The sequence below is a fragment of the Crinia signifera genome, chromosome 6 (genome assembly GCF_055691185.1).
Source record: "Crinia signifera chromosome 6, ASM5569118v1, whole genome shotgun sequence".
Lineage (NCBI taxonomy): Eukaryota > Metazoa > Chordata > Amphibia > Anura > Myobatrachidae > Crinia > Crinia signifera.
In genome coordinates, this window is record NC_139222.1 from 91,449,870 (window position 1) to 91,471,016 (window position 21,147).

The window sequence follows — 21,147 nt, forward strand, 5'->3', positions numbered from 1 at the left end:
CTCCAACAGACAGAGGTAATTTCAGAATTCATTTTGTTAAGCTTTACTCGGACATAGGGCTTTATTCTAGTTCACAATTTCTGCCAAAATCCTTCTTAGATGGACAAAACCATGTGCACTGCAGGGGGCAGATGTAAAATGTGCAAAGAGAATTAGATTTGGGTGAGTTATTTTGTTTCTGTGCAGGGTTAATACTGGCTGCTTTATTTGTACACTGCAATATAGATCTCACTTTGAAGTAAAACCCCACCCAAATCTAATTCTCTCGGCACAAGTAACATCTGCCCCACCTGCAGTGCACATGCTTTTGTCCATCTAAGAAGGATTTTGTCAGAAAGAGTGAACTAGAATAAGGCCCATAGTACCATCTATAAAATAATTTGTACGCATTTTCCTTTAGTCTTACACATATTGAGCTAGAATAAACATTTTCGTAAATTTCAGACCATTCTTCATCCTCTAAAGACTCTCCCAAAGCTCTATCCAACGCTATTTCATGTAAATCTCTATTGTTTGAACCCTGTTGTAATAATAAAGGATACAATGCAGATATAAGGCCTTTAGTGGTTGTATTGCAATAGACTACATTTTCAATTGGAGTCAAGTTTCCAGCAGTGATTTGCTGTTTTGCCGATAAATGAAAATATCTAATTTGAAGATACTGGAAACATATTTTATGAGAAATTGAATGTAAAGTTTGAATATCCGCAAATGTTGGAAAGATAGTAGTTTAAGAAATATCATTAAGAAATCTAATTCCACTTTTCCACCAAAAATCATAACATTTTGTGTAGTATCCAGGACGAAAGCTGGGATTGTCAAACAACGGTATCAATGGACTTGGCAAAGGAGCAATGTTGTATTGTCTATTACACATATCCCATATATCAAGATTAAAATAAATTATTGGATGATTTTTTACAATTTTGGGTCGAGTCTTTCTAGGCAACCATAACAACGAAGAAATAGAGTGCATTTTAAGGACATTAGATTCAATTTCTATCCAAACTCTTTCTGTTTTTGGTCTATTCCAAAGGATACATTGCGACAATCTCGCAGCAAGGTAATACGAATTAACGTTTGGGACCCCCAGACCACCCTCCGACATACGCCTCTGAATTACTAAATAATTTACTCTTGGTTTTTTCATAGACCAGATAAGGTTCATAATGTTACGCTGCAAAAATTTAAAGGCACACGTCGGAACCCTGACCGGTAAGGTTTGAAAATAATAAAGTAAACGAGGAAGAAGATTCATTTTAATTGCATTAACCCTTCCTATCCATGAAATATGATACCTGCCCTAGTTACTAAGATCTTTTCGTAGTTGAGCAATTAATTTGGGGTAGTTAGCATCATAAAGTTTCCAATAATTTTTGGTAATGGAGACACCTACACTAAGTAAGAAATATGTTGTCTTTGCCATTTAAAATCAAAAGTAAGTGCCAATATATCCTTATCTTTCTGTTTTTTGTTTATTAAGTTTATAACCAGATATCATTCCAAAATCTTCAATTTCTTTGATTAAATGTGGAAGAGACTGGATTGGGTCAGAAATTGTTAACAAAACGTCATTTGCATACAGTGAGATTTTGTACTCTGAATTCCCAATCTTGGTTCCTTTTATATTTGGGTTCTCTTTAATACATGCTGCCAGAGGTTCTATTGATAGGGCAAAAAATAATGGAGAAAGGGGACATCCCTGGCAGGTACCATTTGAGATTAAAAATTGTGGAGACCTAACCCCATTGGCCAATACAGTTGTTTTTGTTTTATCATAAAGTGACGAAATTCCTTTGAGAAAGCGATCAGTCAAACTCACCGACTGCAGAGTCTTAAACATGAAAGGCCACTGTACGCGATCAAAGGCTTTTTCAGCATCAAGACATTGGAAGAGAACCAATGTTGGTGTCTTTTTCTTATGGATTTCCTGGATTCAATCAATGATGCAGCGCGTGTTATCAAACGCTTGTCGTCCACTTATAAAACCTGAGCAAAGAAAAAGAGGTTTGCGCCAGTCGCACAGGAAAAGTACTTTCATAGACTTACATGAGAACCCCTTTTGTTAATGATCACAATACTTTACTGAAAAGATTTCTTGGTGATGGTATACATATAAGCGGGTGCTACCACGGGACACAAATGGAAGACAATTTTTATTAGGAAAGAAAGAATGTCGCTTTGGTGGTGCACTTCAAAAGGAGAGACATTTTTAAAATGTAACCTTTAATAGAAATAGCTAATAAAATGTTGCGAAATATTGACTAAAACAAAACATATAGAACACGGACAGTGTGGTTAAAAAGGATACTGAATCCTCGCACAGTGATCCCCGCTGTCAAGCCGTCCCCTGATATGTCTTAATTATCACAGAGGAAAATTCCCTCATTTATATTATATTGTATGTCAGTGACAAAAGTGACACACACAGGATTGACAAAATATTTATTTGTGTAATTGGTGACGCGCACCATAAGAAACTGTGAAATTAACACATCAGGGGACGGCTTGACAGCGGGGATCACTGTGCGAGGATTCAGTATCCTTTTTAACCACACTGTCCGTGTTCTATATGTTTTGTTTTAGTCAATATTTCGCAACATTTTATTAGCTATTTCTATTAAAGGTTACATTTTAAAAATTTCTCTCGTTTTGAAGTGCACCACCAAAGCGACATTCTTTCTTTCCTAATAAAAATTCACTTATAAAACCTACCTGATCCAGAAGGATAAGATCAGGAAGTAAAGGACCCAATCTATTTGCCAAGACCTTCGCATAAATTTTAATATCTACATTAAGTAAGGATTTTGGTCTATAATTGGTGGGTCCTTTTCAGGTTTCGGGATCACTACTATATTGGCCAAGGTGGTCAGAGCATCAAAAGTACCATTGTTTAATAAATCATTAAAAAAACTTTTTAGAAAAGGAGTAAGAACAGAAGTACATTATTTATAATATTGAGCTGTAAACCCATCTGGTCCCAGTGCATAGGAAATTTTTAGGCCTTTGATGACAGTTCGAATTTCTTCTTCTGTGATTTCTGCGTTTAGTGCTAAAAAAATTTCCTCATCTAAAGAAGGAAGTAACCCACTATAAAGAAAATCTGTGAGAGATGGGTTATTTGAGTTAAATGGAACAGAGGGATTTCCATTTTGATTATATAGTTTCTCATAATAAGAATGAAATTATTTTATTATTTGTTGTGGGTCATAAGTAATGTCGTTTGAGTCAAATTTTTTTATTCTAGCGATCAAACTAGACATTTTCTTCTGTTTAAGCTTATTTGCTAAAATTGAGTCCGATTTATCTGATTTATCATAGAATTTTTGTTGTAGTTTTTTAAGGAGATTTGCAGATCTACGGGATAGAATTGTATTAAGTCTACCCTTTAAAGTATTACTTTCTAATAGTAAATCCGGCCTAGGATGTTTTTTATGTTGATTTAGGTGCATTGAAATTTCCTGCTTTAAATATGAGATTTCTTTCTGAGCCTTTTTTCATCTGAAAGGTGTTTTACTGATCAGTGAACCCCTTATTGTGGCTTTATGCGCCTCCCAGATTATCCCTTTTGACATATCCTCTGTGATATTTAGCTTAAAAAATTCTTGGTACTTATGTAGTAGTTGGGTGCCCAATTTAGCAACGTACGCTTGCGAAAGGAAACCGCATTGCATTACATCGCATGTCCCATTTTAGTGGCATGCGATCCGTGCGATGCGATCCCAGTACTTTCTATGCATATAGTAGTGATGTATGCATATAAAGTAGCGTAACTATGTTTTGTGAATAAACGTAAGCTACGTAAATAGCGTAGTCAGTCAGAAGTTGCGTAAGTGCTCCTGGTCCCTCACTCTGAGGTAAAACAGTGTCAGTGATGGATGCTACCCAGAGCTCTTCCACTGTTTCAGTGACTAGTGTCGACAGCAGCAGGTCAGCAGATGTCATTATTCAGCCTGCCGACATCAGAGGAGGAGGCGTTGGTGTTTTTGCAGCGCAAAAATTTGCTGCCGGTTACGCAGACTTGCGTAAATAGGCATCCCATGAGGCTCGCAGTGAGAGAAGGTCAGTGGCGGTGCCATTTCAAGTCCTGTCGCTGAAAGGTCACTGTGCGAGCAGACCTTTGGTACTCTGGATGTCGGCTGCCATTCGTCACCCTCATACGCTTTCTGTACTCCTGGGCACAGGAACTTACCAGTGTTGCCTACTGCGAAAGGTAGTTACAGATGTCCATTAAGACGACGGTGCAGTATAATGCACTTATGAGAGAGGCTTGCACCGCCGATCTTCTCTCACAGCCCCAGACCCAAATTGGAGGACCGGGACTTGTGATGAAGGCGATGAGACCCTGTTCTCCAAAAGGAAAAATGCAGTGGCGAGGATGTTGCCCCAGCAATGGGTGTTCGGTGGCATCTGCAGGGAGACAGGGGCCTGCTTCCTCACAGCCGTCGACAGGAGAGACGCCACCACCCTTATGGCTGCCATTACAGCGAATGTTGCCCCCGGATCGATTATTTACAGTGACTGCTGGAGGGCCTATAAGACGGAGGAATTACAGGAGGCCGGCTATGAACACTGCAGGGTAAACCACAAATACAATTTTGTGGACCCTGAATCTGGGATACACACCCAGAATATAGAAAGGATGTGGGGGCTGCCAAATGGAGGAATAAGAAACACCGAAGCACTGCAAGGCAGCACTTAAACTCATACCTGCAGGAGTTCATGTGGAGGAGAAGTGTGGTGGCAGAAAACCCTTTTGAAAGGATTTTATATGCATTGAGCCTGTCTTTTTTTTCATTATCTTGTTCCTTATATTCTTCTTATTCTTGTAATTCGTGGATAGTGGGGGTATGAAAAGGTTGGGAGGACGAGTTCTGTCGCCGCACGCCACGCTTCAGGGTGCTGTGGATAGTGGGGGAACGCTGCGCTTGCAACGCTATGGGGTGGTGTGAATAGTGGGGGGGGTACCTAAAATTGGCACTACAGTTAATGCCATCACCCCTTACAAAATCGCATTCAATCGCATGCGATTTTCAACAGTCAATACATTACTTACTAAGATCGCATCGCATTGCATCGTGAGGATATAAAGATATAAAGAAGACAGCACTCGGCAGTCGACGAATCTGTTTCGGCTAAGAAGAGCCTTTTTCACAGTCTGTTGGAGTTGGCAGATGCTTTAGTCCAGGTCTGGGAGGAGATCCCTTAGGAGACCATCCGCCACCTCATCAGGAGCATGCCCAGGCGTTGTAGGGAGGTAATACAGGCACATGGAGGCCACACACACTACTGAGTATCATTTTGATGTGTTTTAAGGACATTACATCAAAGTTGGATCAGCCTGTAGTATGTTTTTCCACTTTAATTTTGAGTGTGATTCCAAATCCAGACCTCCATGGGTTAATAACTTTAATTTCCATTGATCATTTTTGTGTGATTTTGTTGTCGGCACATTCAACTATTTAAAGAACAAAGTATTTAATGATAATATTTCATTCATTCAGATCTAGGATGTGCTATGTTAGTGTTCCCTTTATTTTTTTGAGCAGTGTGTGTGTGTATGTGTGTGTGTATATATATATATATATATATATATATAATTAGCACTGAGAACTCAGGCACCCCTACGAAATAGAAACTGCGGCAAGTGCCCTCACAACATACCAGATAGACGCAGGTAGGTGCTGCGTCTATCTGTATTCAGAATTCTGAAAAGACAAAAAAATTAAAACGTTAATTTGTAAGACACTGGTTTGAGTATTTTTCATTTGGATGAAGTGCAGCACCTGTTTGCGCGTGTGTGTATAAAATATCTATATATATATATATATATATCTACACTTCTCTGTAGGAAGGTAATGTAACATGCTATAGATAGATCTATATCTATAAAGTATCAATCTACAGTGAGTGTCCGCTTCCCGCAGATCTCCCAACATGACCCTCTCCAGGAGGGTCCCAATGCTTGGCTCCTGGACCTCCATCTTAATTTATGATTGCATCACCTCATAGTTGCCTATCCTCCTGCATTCTGCAGGAGACTCCCTGAAATAACAGCAATCTCCCTCTCTCCCTCATTAGTCTAGCAATCTCCCTCATATCACCTAGCCCACATTGCACTGTTATATTTTTGGGGAAAAAAAGGAATGAGATACATTTACACTGAATCATCAGTGCCATTTCCCAGCACTGTACCAAGTATAGTAGCTCTTACTAACTGCTTTGGGGCTCATCTACATTTGAATATAAGTAATTTTAAAAGATTCGGTACTTATGTAGTATCTGGGCGCCCGATTTAGAAATCGGGTCGGATCGGGCACATCGCATCGCATCGCATGCGACCAAATCGATGCGATGCGATGGACCCGATTTTTCCATAGGATTCAATGTTAAAATGGACTGAGTTCATTTTAACATGGAATTCAATGGGAAAAGGGGTCCTTTTCATACCCCTACTATCCAAGTGGGCATGGAGTTGGATATAAACCTGTGGCGAGCGTAGCGTAGCGAGCCCCGCGAGGGGACACAGAATAACGTTCGCTCGCCACGCTTCGGGCTCGGTGGCTCGCTACGCTCGCCACAGGTTTATATCCAACTCCATGCCCACTTGGATAGTAGGGGTATGAAAAGGACCCCTTTTTCCCATTGAATTCCATGTTAAAATGGACTCAGTCCATTTTAACATTGAATCCTATGGAAAAATCGGGTCATCGCACCGCATGCGATAAGTTCGTATGCGATGCGATATCGCATCGCATCTGATTGTATGCCTTAACTTAAGGCATACAATCAAAAAATCGGGCGCCCAGATACTACATAAGTACCAAAGATTCCTCTCAGATGTAGCAGTGCACACCCACGCTTCTAGGTGCCACGTTCACAATCTGTTTTCACAATCTCTCCATATATGAAACTAGACACGCCCTTTAAGTGGAGCATGACACGCCCCCTCAATGGGGCTCTGTACAAAATTCTATTACCAATTATAATCTCCCTGAAACTAGCTTTCAAAAGTAGGCAAGTATGCATCCATACCTCCCAACTTCTGACGTCCCCGAGGCGGGACGCAGCTGCGTGACCTAATTCCGGGGGTGTGGCCTATACTCGCGGCTCTCCCGCGAGGCCACGCCCCAATTTTGCCGCTATGGGGGCATGACCCAGAGGCTCTGTCCCGCTGTAATCGGGACTGTTGGGAGGTATGTGCATCACCTTACTAGTTAACCTGTTCAAAACCAGGTGATGCAAATCATACATTAAGAGGAAAGTCCAGGAGGAGCAGAGCATTGTGTTTGGGTCCCTCCTGCATGGGTCATTTTGGGAGGTATTATGGCCTCCCGTATTACGTTGCCTTCCTGTACAAATAGCAACAACAAGGCAGCGCGCTCCCAGCACTTGCCCTGATAATCAAAAGCTGTCTCTGCAATGTCTGGCTGCATCAGGGGAGAGCGACCGTCAGTGTTTGTTTATTTGCTCCACTAACATGGCTACAGTATTCTATTATGAAACAAATCTACCCAAATATGGCCGCCGAATCCAGCACACACATGCGCAGATCGTACCTAAACAAAAGCAATGACCTATGCTCTGAAAAATCCCGCAGCAGGACTACCGCTAAATCGTCCATCTCTGTGAAAATGCTATTATCCTTTATGACCTGCAATATTAGCCTATCATATACACAGTAATTCGTGACCAAAAAAAAATATCCGCGCATGCGCGCTCGTCGGCAGACGCGGCACATGCGCAGTTGCATCATGTGCCGCGGCTTGTCAATCCCAGCAGCAGCTGCGGCAGGACGCTGTGGGCGGCCTCGCTGTCTGTAAATACTGTGGCAAGGGAAGAGCAAGGTGGCTGTAAGTGGCGCTTATCACAAGGTATTCCAATCCCAGTTCCGGGTATTGGCAGGACCCTTCCAGTTACTGGAACTTACCGCTATGCATCCCCACATTAGCAGCGTTTCTATGTAATCTCGTTATGTGCAATATATTACTTATTATTTTGCATATTGTACACGCTGCTTCTTTTCTATTAATTACCGCTCCCCTGTGGTGATGCCAATAGACCAGACAAGCTTACATAACTATCTCAGTTACAGCTGTTAAAAAATATGTCAATTCATAATTAGTATGGCATCAAATTAAGAATGTAAAATTCAGAACATGGGGTACACTAACCTTTTGCTAAATACATATGACAGATATAGGCAGCAGCACTGTCAATACAAGTCCCCAGAGTCTATACCTGTTTATTTGTTACTGCACCCACTAAAGATTACAACTCTAGTTCAGTAAGTGTACCCCATGTTCTGCGCACTTCTTACTGGTAGGCTAATATACATAAGAAATTAAGTGTTATTGTGTTGTCTATAAGTAATTATTGTGCTGTAAATTACATCAGGGAAGTGTGTTCCTGACTGATCCGGCATGCGGGCCCTGCATACATACATACATACATACATACATACACAGTGACAAACGCAGGATTTTTAGAGGGGGGTCTCCAAATGTAATCCTAAATCTCCCACTCTGCAGGACATTGGAGTAAGTACAAACATAACAGAACCAGTACTGCAATTTCTAAGCTCACATTCTCCCACTTCATGGTAAGGCTCCTGGCAGCTACCGTCTGGTCCAGTGTGATGTTTGAGGACTCAGATCCACACATACAGTAAATGTGGTAGAAGAAGCTGGTACACTAAGCATGTGCAGCAGCTCTGCTCTGTCCCTTAAGGTGCCCATACACTGAGCCGATTCGGGCCGTGAAATCGTCCCAATTCGTCTAGTTTTCGATGTCCCCTCATGTCCGATGCGTGGTCCTGTGTGTATCGGACCCGAGCAGGTGGTCTGACATGCTAGCCGTCTGACCACCTGTCCTGGGAGCTCCTTCCATTGCAGTTGGGAGTGGGCTGCGTGGTCCTGCCAGCTGGTGGTGGGGGCGGGCCGCGGGGTGCATCCGAGCAGGGGCGGCTGGGAGGCTGCTGGAGCTTGTTGCAGCATTTTGCGGGGCGGTGGGATGCGACTGCTGAATATTTTGAAATGGCTGGCCGGCCATTGATTGATCAACGGCTGGCCAGTCATTTCAAAATATTCAGCAGCTGCATCCCGCCACCCAGCAAAATAACGCTACAAACTCCAGCTTCTGTCGCCGCTCAAATGGACTCCGCTGCCTGCCCCCCCCGGCCCACAACCACCAGCTGGCCGGACCCTGCTGCCTGCCGCCGCAGCAACCCCCTGGGAGAACTAAATGCAATAAATCACATGAGATTTATTGCATGTAAAATGCACATCAAGTGCCAGATCGCATGTGATCCTCCCAGGGAGCTGCCGGGGGCTCTGGGCAAACTGGTCTGACTTCGGGGCCAATGTATCGGGGCCTTTACACTGCATGATGTGGTGGCAGCTCTACTGATCATATTATATACCAGTGCTATTGTTGTCGTAATTTAAGGCACTGGCCAAGAGGAGGGGGGTTTCCAAGGAACCCCCCTGCGTATGCCTATGATACATTTATACATATTTGCATGGTATGACAGCATAATGTTCCATGCCATGCTGCATTCATGTTGCCTGCGGGAGTGCACAATCAGGGGTACACACTGAACGATACAGCCAATATGTTGTTTTAGTTTGGCTGAAAACAACATATACTGTCTGTAGGTAAATGTGTGAAGCTTGCAGAAATGGTATCTATAATAATAAATAACATTATGTGCAAGTTGACAATGCTCCAGCCAATCAGCTTCTAACTGCCAATTTACATATTGGAGAAGATTGGCTGGTGCATTATCACCTTGCACATAACATTCTTTATGGGGATAGATACCACTTCACCAAGCTATGTGTTTACCTGGCCTTAGGGCAGGGCTGGATTAAGCCTTCGGGGGGCCCGATTCACTTTAGACAGGGGGGCCCCCTCCCACTTGCCACTTCTGTCCACAAACTGCACAGGATAATATTACACTGTCGTAATATATATATATATATATATATATATATATTATACCACATGAAAAGCCTGTGTTTGCACCTCTGTACCTTATTCTGTAGGAGCCCTGACAGGCTCAGCCCTGCCTCTGATTAAAAACCCTCCCATGACGATGCTGCTGCTGTCCTACATGGACCTGAGAAGCACATGAAGAGCTCCACCAAGCAGAGCTCAGCACAAGCCTCACAGCCTCTGACCTCTTGTGCAAAGTCTCATTGGACTTCATCAACTCCCAGTAATGCACTGCACACTTGTGCAGTCAGTGTGCCTTGGCTCCCCATGCTTAGTACCATTAATCATTGTCACATTGGTAGATCAGTGAAGCTGCATCTCTACCCCACTCCCATGCCTTTGGGGTATATTTAAAAAGCAATGGATTATCGAAACAAATGATTTTTGACAATTTTATTCGACATGTTGAAAAGGGAAATAATAATTATTATTGTTCTTTTAAATGTGGCAGGCAAAATCTGCCAAATTTTTTGCAAATCTAGGAAGGAATTTCATTAGACTCCGTAATTTACCATGTGTGAAAAAGGGTGGTAGCTTAAGGCTTTAACGCATGGTACTTTAGCATATCGCCTGCATTTTGAACTAGATGCAATCTAGTTTAAAACGGACGGTGCGCATTGCACCGTGTATGGGCTGGGATTAAATGATTTTGCACAAGCAGCCACTAGAGGGCATTCAACGAAGCTATTCAAATATAGCTCCAATGGGGGCGCATATGGCTGCTGGCGCCATCATTTCAACTTGCACCCCCGCACTTGCACATTAGATTGTCAAGTTGAGCCGCTATACGCACCTATACCCAACCTTAACTTGGTTGTGAAATGCGTGATAAAAAAGACAATTTGAATATTGTCCCGTGATCTACAAACACTTTAGGCAGCAGATCATGCACAATTAATCGTTTGAATCCAGGCCATAGTATTTGGGATAAGTTTCCGGACCTGATAACAGGCTATTTATCAAGGATTTATTTTTGTGCCCGCTCTTGGACCCTAAAAAGAATAACTGTTGCCTGCAGGCTGGATTTGGGACTCATTGAATAGTCCTAATGGACCCGTCTGTTTGAATCCCCCCTTTAAACATAAATCTTCTATAAGAGACACACTATAATGTACATATTTTCTCTCTTTATCCCATGGTTTGGCAGTGTAGTATACACGCATTCATATCTAAAGATGACTGTCTTAAACCATGAGTGTGTGGGGGTATTATACATATAGGCAATATATATAAAATATTGTGTGTGCCTAGTTTACAATGTACTAAATATTTTGGAGGTCCATTCCTTTGCTCCATTTTCAGACCAGCTATACTTACGGATTCAGTATTGAATCCCGGCGGTCGGGATCCCGGCGTTCAGAATCCCGACGACGGAATCCCGACAGCCGAAATGCCGACAAGGGGGGGACGTGGATCGCCCCCCCTTGCGGGCCCGGTACCTCGCTACGCTCGGCACACTAATTTATTCTCCCTCCAGGGGTGTCGTGGACACCCCAGGAGGGAGAAAGTGTCGGCATTTCGGCGGTCGGGATTCCAGTGTCGGGATTCTGAACGCCGGGATCCCGACCGCCGGGATCTTAACTGCATCCCATACTTACATCAGATACATGACAGCCCTTCTGTATAATATAAACCTCCTAACATGTCTCACCTGGAGATCATTTTATGTTGCAGCATATCAACATTAAACCATTGCCAGCTGGGATACTTCATGCAAGTTATCCGGGACATCGCATAACATCCGAATTATGCTCTTTATATAACCATTCTCGCTACTTGTATGATGGAAAGCGAGGCAGAGTGCGGTAGCCGGAAGCGGACTCAGGATTTCCTCCGGGGGCTTCAGCTAGTGAAACAGGGGGCTGAAGCCCGAGTATACCGGGGACACTTCCTGGGGAAGGCTGTCGTGGTGAAGGAGAGATTTCCCAAGACTTATAGGCACCCTACCTTGGATGAGAAATTGACACATAGAAGAACCTCACAGGAAGTGCGATCTATCATTAGGTGCAGGAAGACAGGTGAGCCAGCAAGGATTGATAGATAGATATATGTAAATGGATTGTGCTCTTATTGTGTAACCTTATTTCTCTTTTGGACAGAAGTAGTAAGCCATATGCAGAGACTACCAACCAATCAGCTCCGGGCTGTCATTTTTCAAACACAGCCAGTACCATGGCACGTTAAGAGCTGATCGACTGGTTCTTTATCTCTGTCTCCGTTTTATCATTCTCCAAAGCTTAGTACACCTCCCAATTTGTATCTTACTACACAGTTACTTGAACAGTGGATGACTCTGTAGCTCACTAATCCACACAATGTAAAACTTTCATATGTTGGTTTTCTTCCAAGGTAGATAGTTTGTTTTTTCTTCCCTTTATTTTCCCTTCCTCCTTCCAGTGCCTAGAATGCTTCATACTGAACAATGAGGTTCTACTCCGGGTAATGTGGCCAATCCCAGGATCGTCGAGATGCCGGGATTTGGCCCCCAAAATGCCGGAATATCAATCCCGGGATTTCGGGATTAGACTGCGCATGCGTCTAAGCGGGTGGGCAGCGTCTGAGTGGGTGCTCAGACACTGCACAGCTTCTCCCATCCCCGGCAGTGTGGCTCTGCGCAGCGTGACGAGGTCAGAGATCATGCTGCGCAGGCTGTACAGCCCGCTTATGTCCTGGGCCCAACCCGCCCACCTGCCCTGGCTCCATGAGCCTGGCTCGTCTACCCATCCTCCATCAGCCAGGCTTACCCACCCACCTTGGCTCCATCAGCCCGCCCGCCAATCCCGGATGTCCCGAGATTGGGAATTTTTCAATCCGGGATTGAAAATAATGCCCCGGGATTGGCATTCCTAACTCAGTGTAACCACTTTGCTTCATTACCTGTGATCTATTCAAAAGTCATGGTGCTGAGCAGTGATAAAGCTGTGCTTGTGAATGTACCCTAATCAGACTGTGGCTTGTACAATACTGTAATCACCAGGTCATGGTATGGGGGTCCGACTTGTTATTTGGATTTCCCTTGAGCTCCCCCCGGCAGCTCCCTGGGAGGGCTCACATTCGACATTTTTACATGCATTAAATCACATGTAACGCTCGGAGAGCTACAGGCGGGGGGGCATGAGAATTTAACCCCTTCCCGACATATGACGTACATTTACGTCATATGTCGGTTGCGGGGGAATCAAGCCAGCTCACGGAGTGAGCTGGCTTGAAAGAGAGCAGGTAATGGCTGTATATTACAGCCAGGTACCTGCTCTCACGGCCACGAGCGGCGAGTTCGCCGATCGTGGCCGTTTAACCCTTTAAGCACCGCGGGCAAAGCGCCCGCAGTGCTTTAATAGCTGATCGGAGGGGGGGCGCCCCCCTCCGGCGCCGATCGGGGCCCCCCGCGGCGAGATCGGAGGGTGCCGATCGGTTGCCATGGCAGCCAGGGGTCTAATGTAGACCCCTGTGCTGGCCGTGTCAGCATTCCTATTACATCCTGCCTGAGGCAATGGCTGAACCTAGTACAGGCGATCGCGCCCCCTAGTGGTCAAGTACACTAGGGGGCCTTGTAGGAAAAGTAAAAAAAAAAAAAATAAGTTTAAAAATAAAAAAAAATAAAAAAATATTAAAAGTTCAAATCACCCCCCTTTCCCCATTTCACAAATAAAAATAAATAAAAAATAAAAAAAATAAACATATTTGGTATCGCCGCGTTCCTAAAAGTCCGATCTATTAAAATATAACATTAGTTATCCCGCACGGTTAAAGGCGTAAACGGAAAATAATTCCCAACTCCAAAACTACGTTTTTTGGTCGCATCGCCTACCCAAAAAAAATAACTAAAAGAGATCAGAAAGTCGCCCATATCCCATAATGGTATTAATTAAAAAGTACACTTCAGCCCGCAAAAAATGAGCCCTCACCCAGGTCCGTAGGTGGAAAAATAAAAAAGTTATAAGCCGCAGAACATGGCGATGCGACGCAAATTAGAAAAACCATAAAAGTTTCTATTTTTTTTTTTTAGTGGTAAAACATAACGAAAACTATATAAGTTTGGTATCACCGGAATCGTAACGACCCATAGAATAAAGATAACCCATCATTTTAAACGAACTATGAACTCCAAAAAAACCGTAACCAGCGCAAAATTGTGGAATTGCGTTTTTTTTTCTTTTTTACCCCACATTGAATTATTTCCTGATTCCCCAGAATATTCTACGGTATAGTAAATGGTACCATTAAAAAGTACAACTTGTCCCGCAAAAAAAAAGCCCTCATGTGTCTATATAGCCGGAAAATTAAAAAAGTTACGCTTATTTGAACGCGAGGAGGAAAAAAAATTAACAAAAAAGGCCTCGTCGGGAAGGGGTTAAAAAAACAAAAGAATGGGCGGCCGCTGATGCAGAGCAGGTAGAGTGCCTCTCCTGACCGGCGCTTTCCCACTCTGCAGATGGCACCGCTGGCACACACCTACATGGACCTCAAATGCGATACATTGCGGGTGCTAAAAAGCACCCGCAATGTGCCACTGACTACTGAATATGAAATGTATCTTATGTGCAGCCTGTCCGACCTATCTGATGCACACGGAACCGCACATCGGATCGGGTGTCATACACATGTGATTTGACCCAATTTCTCGGCACGATCCGCAAGATTCGGGTGAAATCAGGCCCAAATCTCATAGTGTATGGGGCTTTAAAAACTTAAGCTTCCAATAATGTTTATGCTAGAAATGTAATGGGGCAATGGTTTTACTAGCCGTGTTTTTGTAGGAAAAGCATTGTCCTTTTAAATTTTGGGACATAAATGCTAGGTTTTGAATATAGTAAATATACCCTTAAATCTTTCTATCCATAACTTTCGCTCTCCATAAATGTATTTATTTCTCTGCCCCCCTCAGGTATTCCTGCTCCTGTCATCTACTTTGTTGACTATGTTTCTAATTGTATATACCTGGAAGATATAGAAGATTCCGTCACAGTCCGTGATTATATTATGTGCACACAGGAGAATGGAGGTAATCTGTACAGCCTGGCAGAGAAAATAGGTCACATTCTAGCACGTATGCATGACGAGGATGTCATTCACGGGGACCTCACCACCTCAAACATGCTCCTACGCCCCCCGCATCCAGAGCTGAATCTCATTCTTATTGATTTTGGTCTGAGTTTTATCTCTGCTCTTCCAGAGGACAAGGGTGTGGATCTTTATGTTTTAGAGAAGGCTTTTCTCAGTACACACCCTAACACAGAGGCGGTGTTTAAAGCTCTGCTCAAGAGTTATAGTGAATCATCTAAAAAATCAGGCCCTGTTATCAAAAAACTGGAAGAAGTCCGACTCCGTGGAAGGAAGAGATCAATGGTGGGATAAATGTATATTTTTTGGTCCTTACTCTTTTTGCTGTGTACAATGTTTAGATGAAAAGACTTCATTTGTTATAAAGAAATAAATGTCATTCCCCTTTTCATTTCCTGTAGTGGTGAAGTCTATATACTCTATTGTGCTCCAGATACCCTGATGCCTGTAACCCTTCTGTTCCCTCAGAACTTTCACACCAGTGAAATAGCCCACCACCTCTGCCATGTGTGGAGTAGATGGGCTAATGGCAGCTAAAGGAAAGGGCTACCCGTGTAATTGGACTGACACAAATTTAATATGATAAAATAATTTTACATATACAAGCAGGAGGACACAGATCTTTAAATTCCTGTATCCTGCATTATATTATTATGATAGGGTAATGGTGCGGAACCTGCTTCCTCTCCAGGCTTGTGGGGGGAAAAAATGTCCATGTTGTATTAAATGTGGCCAGGACATTGCTATGCAGTAGATTGCAACCACTTAGAACATAGGAAGTACCCAAGTGGATTTGAGCTTCTAAAATGTGGATCAAAGTAGACCTGGATAGGGAGTCTTTAATGACAACACTTATAAATATGTGCAGACTTCCCTGACGTAGTATGAAGCACTCTCTGTAAAATCATTGTCCGCTGCAGTTTAGAGTACTTTCAACATTGTGTTTTTTATTTTTGTTTTTTTGGTTTGTGGGTCACTCATATATTTACTGGGCCGAGTGCCATGAGTTGACTCGCAGGGTCTCAGAATTGTTAGAAGGTCAGCAAGTGCAGTGGCTGGGAGTTAGGGGTCTCCGTTGCTTGGACACCCTTGAGATGCTGGTTGCTGAGGCCAGTCAGGGGGTTTCCCCAGCATATTTGGTCTCTAATGTAGGAGGGAATGACATTTGTCATTTAAAAGGGGTCAAGGTCATCGTCAGGTTGAGGGATTTACTCTCGGCCATTTTAGCCCGTTGACCTTCGGTACTGGTTGTATGGTCCGAAATGGCTTACAGGCTAGTTTGGGGGGGCATTTTATCAAATGGAGGCAGGGTTATTACCCATGAGTTTTAGGGCCTGATCCTTCAAGGTTTTCCACACCGGACGGTATTCATCTTAACCCCCTTGGTCTTGGCTTTTTCATTAAGGACTTGTTGTCGTTTTTGGATTAGTTCCTCGTGTGGGTGGCAGGCCAGGTCCTATTAGTCCCGGGCTTTGGCTTGAGAACGCTGCATTTTTTGTGGCCTTAAGGGCGCATATGATCATTATGGGGCACCTACCCTCGAATCATTGTCGAGTTTGTCCTGCACCGTGTGAGGGGACCTGGGCATTACTTGTGCGGTTAACGTCCGGTGTGGTCCATGAGGGTTAGGTAAGCCCCCGCGATGATAGGTGATTAAATTGGAGAGGAGGTTTTAGTCATCCTCCAGGACATGGCCCGAAGTAAGCAAAGCTAGAGCAGGAATGCAGCGTCCCCTACCCACCTCTGCCTTGTTTAGTAACAGTAATTACCGATTGGAATAAAAAGCTGTGACCTTTTTAAGCCAAGCTGTACCGTGTCCAATATATTTCTTACCAGATTTGCTGTTCCTTCTTACACCATGATCAGCTCAGTGTGACAGCATGGACCAACAGCGCAAATCCAGTATGTATATTCTGCAACAAATATATCAGAAGTAGCACTGGATGCGATAATGGGGCTAATACTCCCACTAGTCCAGGGGTGGCCAACCGGTCAGAGGTAAAGAGCCAAAAAATATCGGTAGTCAAGCTAAAGAGCCGGCATCATGCGCAAAAGGGGCGTGGTCTATTTGACCCCTTGGGTGGGTGTGATACAAATATGCCTCCAATAGTGCAGTGCCATATATACATATGCCCCTAATAGTGCCAGATACACATATGCCCCCCACGGTGCCGGGTATGCCCCCACGGTGCCAGAAAGCTGGTATGCCCCCACAGTGCCAAAAAGCTTATATGCCCCCACAGTGCCACACACTGCTATGCCCCCACAGTGCAACAATCTGCTATGCCCCTGCAGTGCCCCAAACTACTATGCCCCCACAGTGACACACATTGCTATGCCCCCACAGTGCAAAATTCCCAGCTGCAGCATTTACCATTGTTGCTGCTGCTGCTGCCGGGCGGGGAGAGGACAGTCTGGCGTCCCCATGCAGACCTGTCATGTCACCGAGTGGAGGAGAGCACAGCACAGGACAACGCGCGTCTCCTTCCCCCCTCACTTCCCTGTGACTGGGCTGTCCACTAATCAAAGCTCGCTGGCCAGCTGCTGATTGGCTGCCGGCCCGAGAGCTCTAATTGGTGGACCGCCCAGTCACAAGGATGCACAGTAAGGGGTAGGAGAGATGCGCGATGCGCGCTCTCCTCCCCTCAGAAGAAATATGGATTCGGGGAACCGGCAGCGGGGGGGACAGGCGGCGGGCAGCAGGAGCCTCACCTTACAAGGGGGGGAGCCGCATGCGGCTCGCGAGACACGGGTTGGCCACCCCTGCACTAGTCGTTAAGTTGTCAAGCGGAGACAAACTGTGGCTCTCCAGCTGTAGCGAAACTACAATTCCCAGCATGCACAGTTTTAGCACTCCCTAATAGCAAAACTGTGGCAAAGCATGCTAGGACTTGTAGTTTCACAACAACCGGAGAGCCACAGGTTGCCTACGTCTGACCTAGGTCTACTAGAGACCAAGAAGTGATACATATCCCGGGGCAAATGCTGGATTTCTATAGAGAAGTGGGGTCAAGAGTGCAGAAAGCATGTTCTGTTTTTTATGTATTTATGTGAGTGGCCAGATATTCTCTGTAAAGAGCTTCAGAATGTGGGCCAGATTCTGGTTCACTCGCAAAAGCAAATTCTCTCTCTGATGGACAAAACCATGTACACTGCAGGTGGGGCAGATGTAACATGTGCAGAGAGAGTTAGATTTGGGTGTTATTTTGTTTCTGTGCAGAGTAAATAATGGCTGCTTTATATTTACACTGCAAATATAGATATCAGTTTGAAGTACAAACCCCACCCAAATATAACTCACTCTGCACATGTTACATCTGCCCCACCTGCATGTTACATCTGCCCCACCTAACTCTATCTGCACATGTTACATCTTCCCCACCTATAAATTCTTATAGAGAGAATTTGCTTTTGGAAGTGAACCACAATCAGGTCCCTGTGTGTGCTATATAAATAACTTGTGCCATGAGCACCAGTAGTATATCTATAAGATGTGTATGGGCCTTTGGGTTAAAATTAACCAATACCGTAAAGCCTTCACCTTAGAACAAGGTTTTATTGTGCTTAGGCTGGCACTAATTTTCTAGTGATTTATTAAAAACTGTGCACTCAGTGATCTGTATTTCCCTCAGGTATCAAGGGACAGGCGCATGTCAGTACGTATACTGATAAATGTTTACACTGTGCCATGCTGCTGCTGCCTACCAACTGCCACTCGTGATGCCACAGCTTGAGGCCAGAGGCTAGCAGTGCGTCACTTGGTACAGAGGAGAGAGGGTGTATTTTCTGACTGTGAGGACTTTCTATAGATTTTATCTATAGCCCAAAATGTATAACCAATTTCAAGTTATATTTCATCACCTGATTTACATCGGGGACTAAAAATAATGGCAAGGGAAGGGTAATAACCCTGAATGAGTTGGCAAAAATAGCCACGAATACAGCTACGCTAGGAGTAATAAAATGCAGGGCCCTGCAAACCCTGGTAAATGCCATTCTCCAGCACCTGGAAATAAAGGATAACCAGATCACCATTCCAGAGGGAGACTGGAGCATGTATGAGCCCCCGGCTGGGATGGCTACAGAGGAGGAGTAATATACAGTATGAGAACAACATTACTGTGACGGATCAGTGTCCTAGACAGAAACATCTGGACAATATGGACACTGTGTATAAGGGTTGGGATCATTTGGTCTATTGCATTATGGTCGAAAGTCATTAGGTCGAATCCATTAGGTCGACATGCTAAAAGGTCGACATGACTCTAGGTCGACATGGGAAAAGGTCGACATGATTCTAGGTCGAAAGGTCATTAGTTCGACATTGTCTATGTCGACATTCACAAGGTCGACATGGGTTTTTTCACTGTTTTTTTACCTGAATGTCAACACAGTCGACATGGACACAGTTTAAAGTGCACTGCATCCCCTCGCATCGCTCGCTGCGCTCGCAATGCGTCGGGCACGGTGTCTCGCTACGCTCGGCACACTATTTTATTCTCCCACCACGCCCTAGTGGATGGTAGGGCATGAAATACCGCCTGTCGGCACATGTTGGCTCAAAAAACAGTGAAAAACTCCATGTCGACCTTGTGAATGTCGACATAGACAATGTCGAACTAATGACCTTGTCGAACTAATGACCTGTCGAACTAATGACCTTTCGAACTAGAATCATGTCGACCTTTTCCCATGTCGACCTTTTAGCATGTCGACCTAATGGATTCGACCTAATGACTGTCGACCATAATGCAGTAGACCAAATGACCGCATCCCGTGTATAAGGTAAAGAAAAATCAGTGGTGTAATTCCAATGTTATTTCCTAGCCTAGTCACCCTGCAATTCAAATGGACATTTTTTTTTATTTACATCAAAAAATTTTATTCAAATTTTTGTTACGTTTCCACGGAAAGGGAAGAGGGTACAGAAAAAAGAGAAGGGGAGGTGGGAGGGGGAAACAGGGAGTCATCTGATACATACTTATACCAACGGGGCATATATACATGCAGTAGGTTTCTTAGAAAATTAAGTAACATTTAAAAACGTATACAGTGCTCTGTAATAACCATATATACTAACAGTCGGTTAAGAATTTCCTGTGAAGTGGTCAGCATTCAGCATCTAAGAGAATATCCGCTATTTCTTGAGAGGTAAAATACTCTTGCCAACTGGACCATTTAACTGAGGGGGAGTTTGCCTGCAATGAATAGGGTAGGCCCAAGGTCTCCATTTCAAAAACCCGATGGGTTTTACAGATAATTTTGGGCCACAGAGGAGGCGTGGGGTCTTTCCAGTGCTGAGCTATTGCTGCTCTAGTGGCTATGCATAAGTGGCCTAAAATATAACAGTCTGCTCGCAAGAGGTTTGCAGGAAAGATATTAAAAAGAGCAATGGAGGGGGGATTCTTTAAGGGTAATTTGAAACACTCTGGAGGCAAAGGTGAAGACCACATTCCATAGGGGGTGAATTTTGGGGCACGGCCAAAATATATGGAAGATGTCTCCCACCCCTGAGCAATTTCGCCAGCAAAATTTAGATTGGTCTGGCCAGATTCTGTGTAATTTGTTTGGGGTAAAATATAGCCTATGCATGAGTTTGAAGTGCATTTCCTTATGGTTATTGCATTTGGACATCATATGTGAGGAGGAATAAATCGCTTCCCATTGCTTCTGGGTGAGAGTACCATTCAGGTCTGTTTCCCACTGCATTAGGGCTGGAGATTTCACCGGAATCACGGAATCCCGAAGCAGCGTGTACCAAAAACGAATGAATCCTTTGCTATTGCAGGTAGATAATTTGGAAAGTATATGAAGAGGGGGGAGGGATAGTGGTCCTGATAATTTAATAGCACTAGACAGCCAATGAGATATACGTAAATACTTTCCCCTAGGGTAGGTTAAATTGTGTCTGCAGTGCAGCGAAGGGGGTGATTCTAGAACCATCGGCTAAGACTGCAACTGTAGTAATACCGCAGGAGACCCATCTGGACTCATTCAAGTCTGGGATCATTTCAGCGAGAGCCACCAAGGATAGTGACCCTGCAATTCAAATGCACATTGTTTGAAAAGTGACGGTCTGCTTAATAAAAT

At 44.0% G+C, this 21,147-nt stretch overlaps 1 protein-coding gene and 1 gene segment (V, D, J or C); both read left to right on the plus strand.

The window, feature by feature from the left end:
- The first annotated feature begins 7,735 nt into the window (after positions 1-7,735).
- On the plus strand, positions 7,736-15,448 carry TP53RK (TP53 regulating kinase). 2 transcript variants are annotated; one of them, XM_083146447.1, is made up of 3 exons: positions 7,736-7,874; positions 11,671-12,014; positions 14,882-15,448. In XM_083146447.1, exons 2-3 carry the CDS (start codon positions 11,777-11,779, stop codon positions 15,349-15,351), a joined length of 708 nt encoding a protein of 235 aa, XP_083002573.1. In that variant the 5' UTR covers positions 7,736-7,874; positions 11,671-11,776; the 3' UTR covers positions 15,352-15,448. The 2 variants fall into 2 exon arrangements, with proteins under 2 accessions (XP_083002573.1, XP_083002574.1); XM_083146448.1 differs by having other exon boundaries at positions 7,736-7,853.
- A 135-nt stretch (positions 15,449-15,583) lies between these two features.
- LOC146007801 (Ig mu chain C region secreted form-like) overlaps positions 15,584-21,147 on the plus strand; it is a 37,645-nt gene continuing 32,081 nt past the window's right edge. Inside the window, exon 1 of the C gene segment in view lies at positions 15,584-16,959.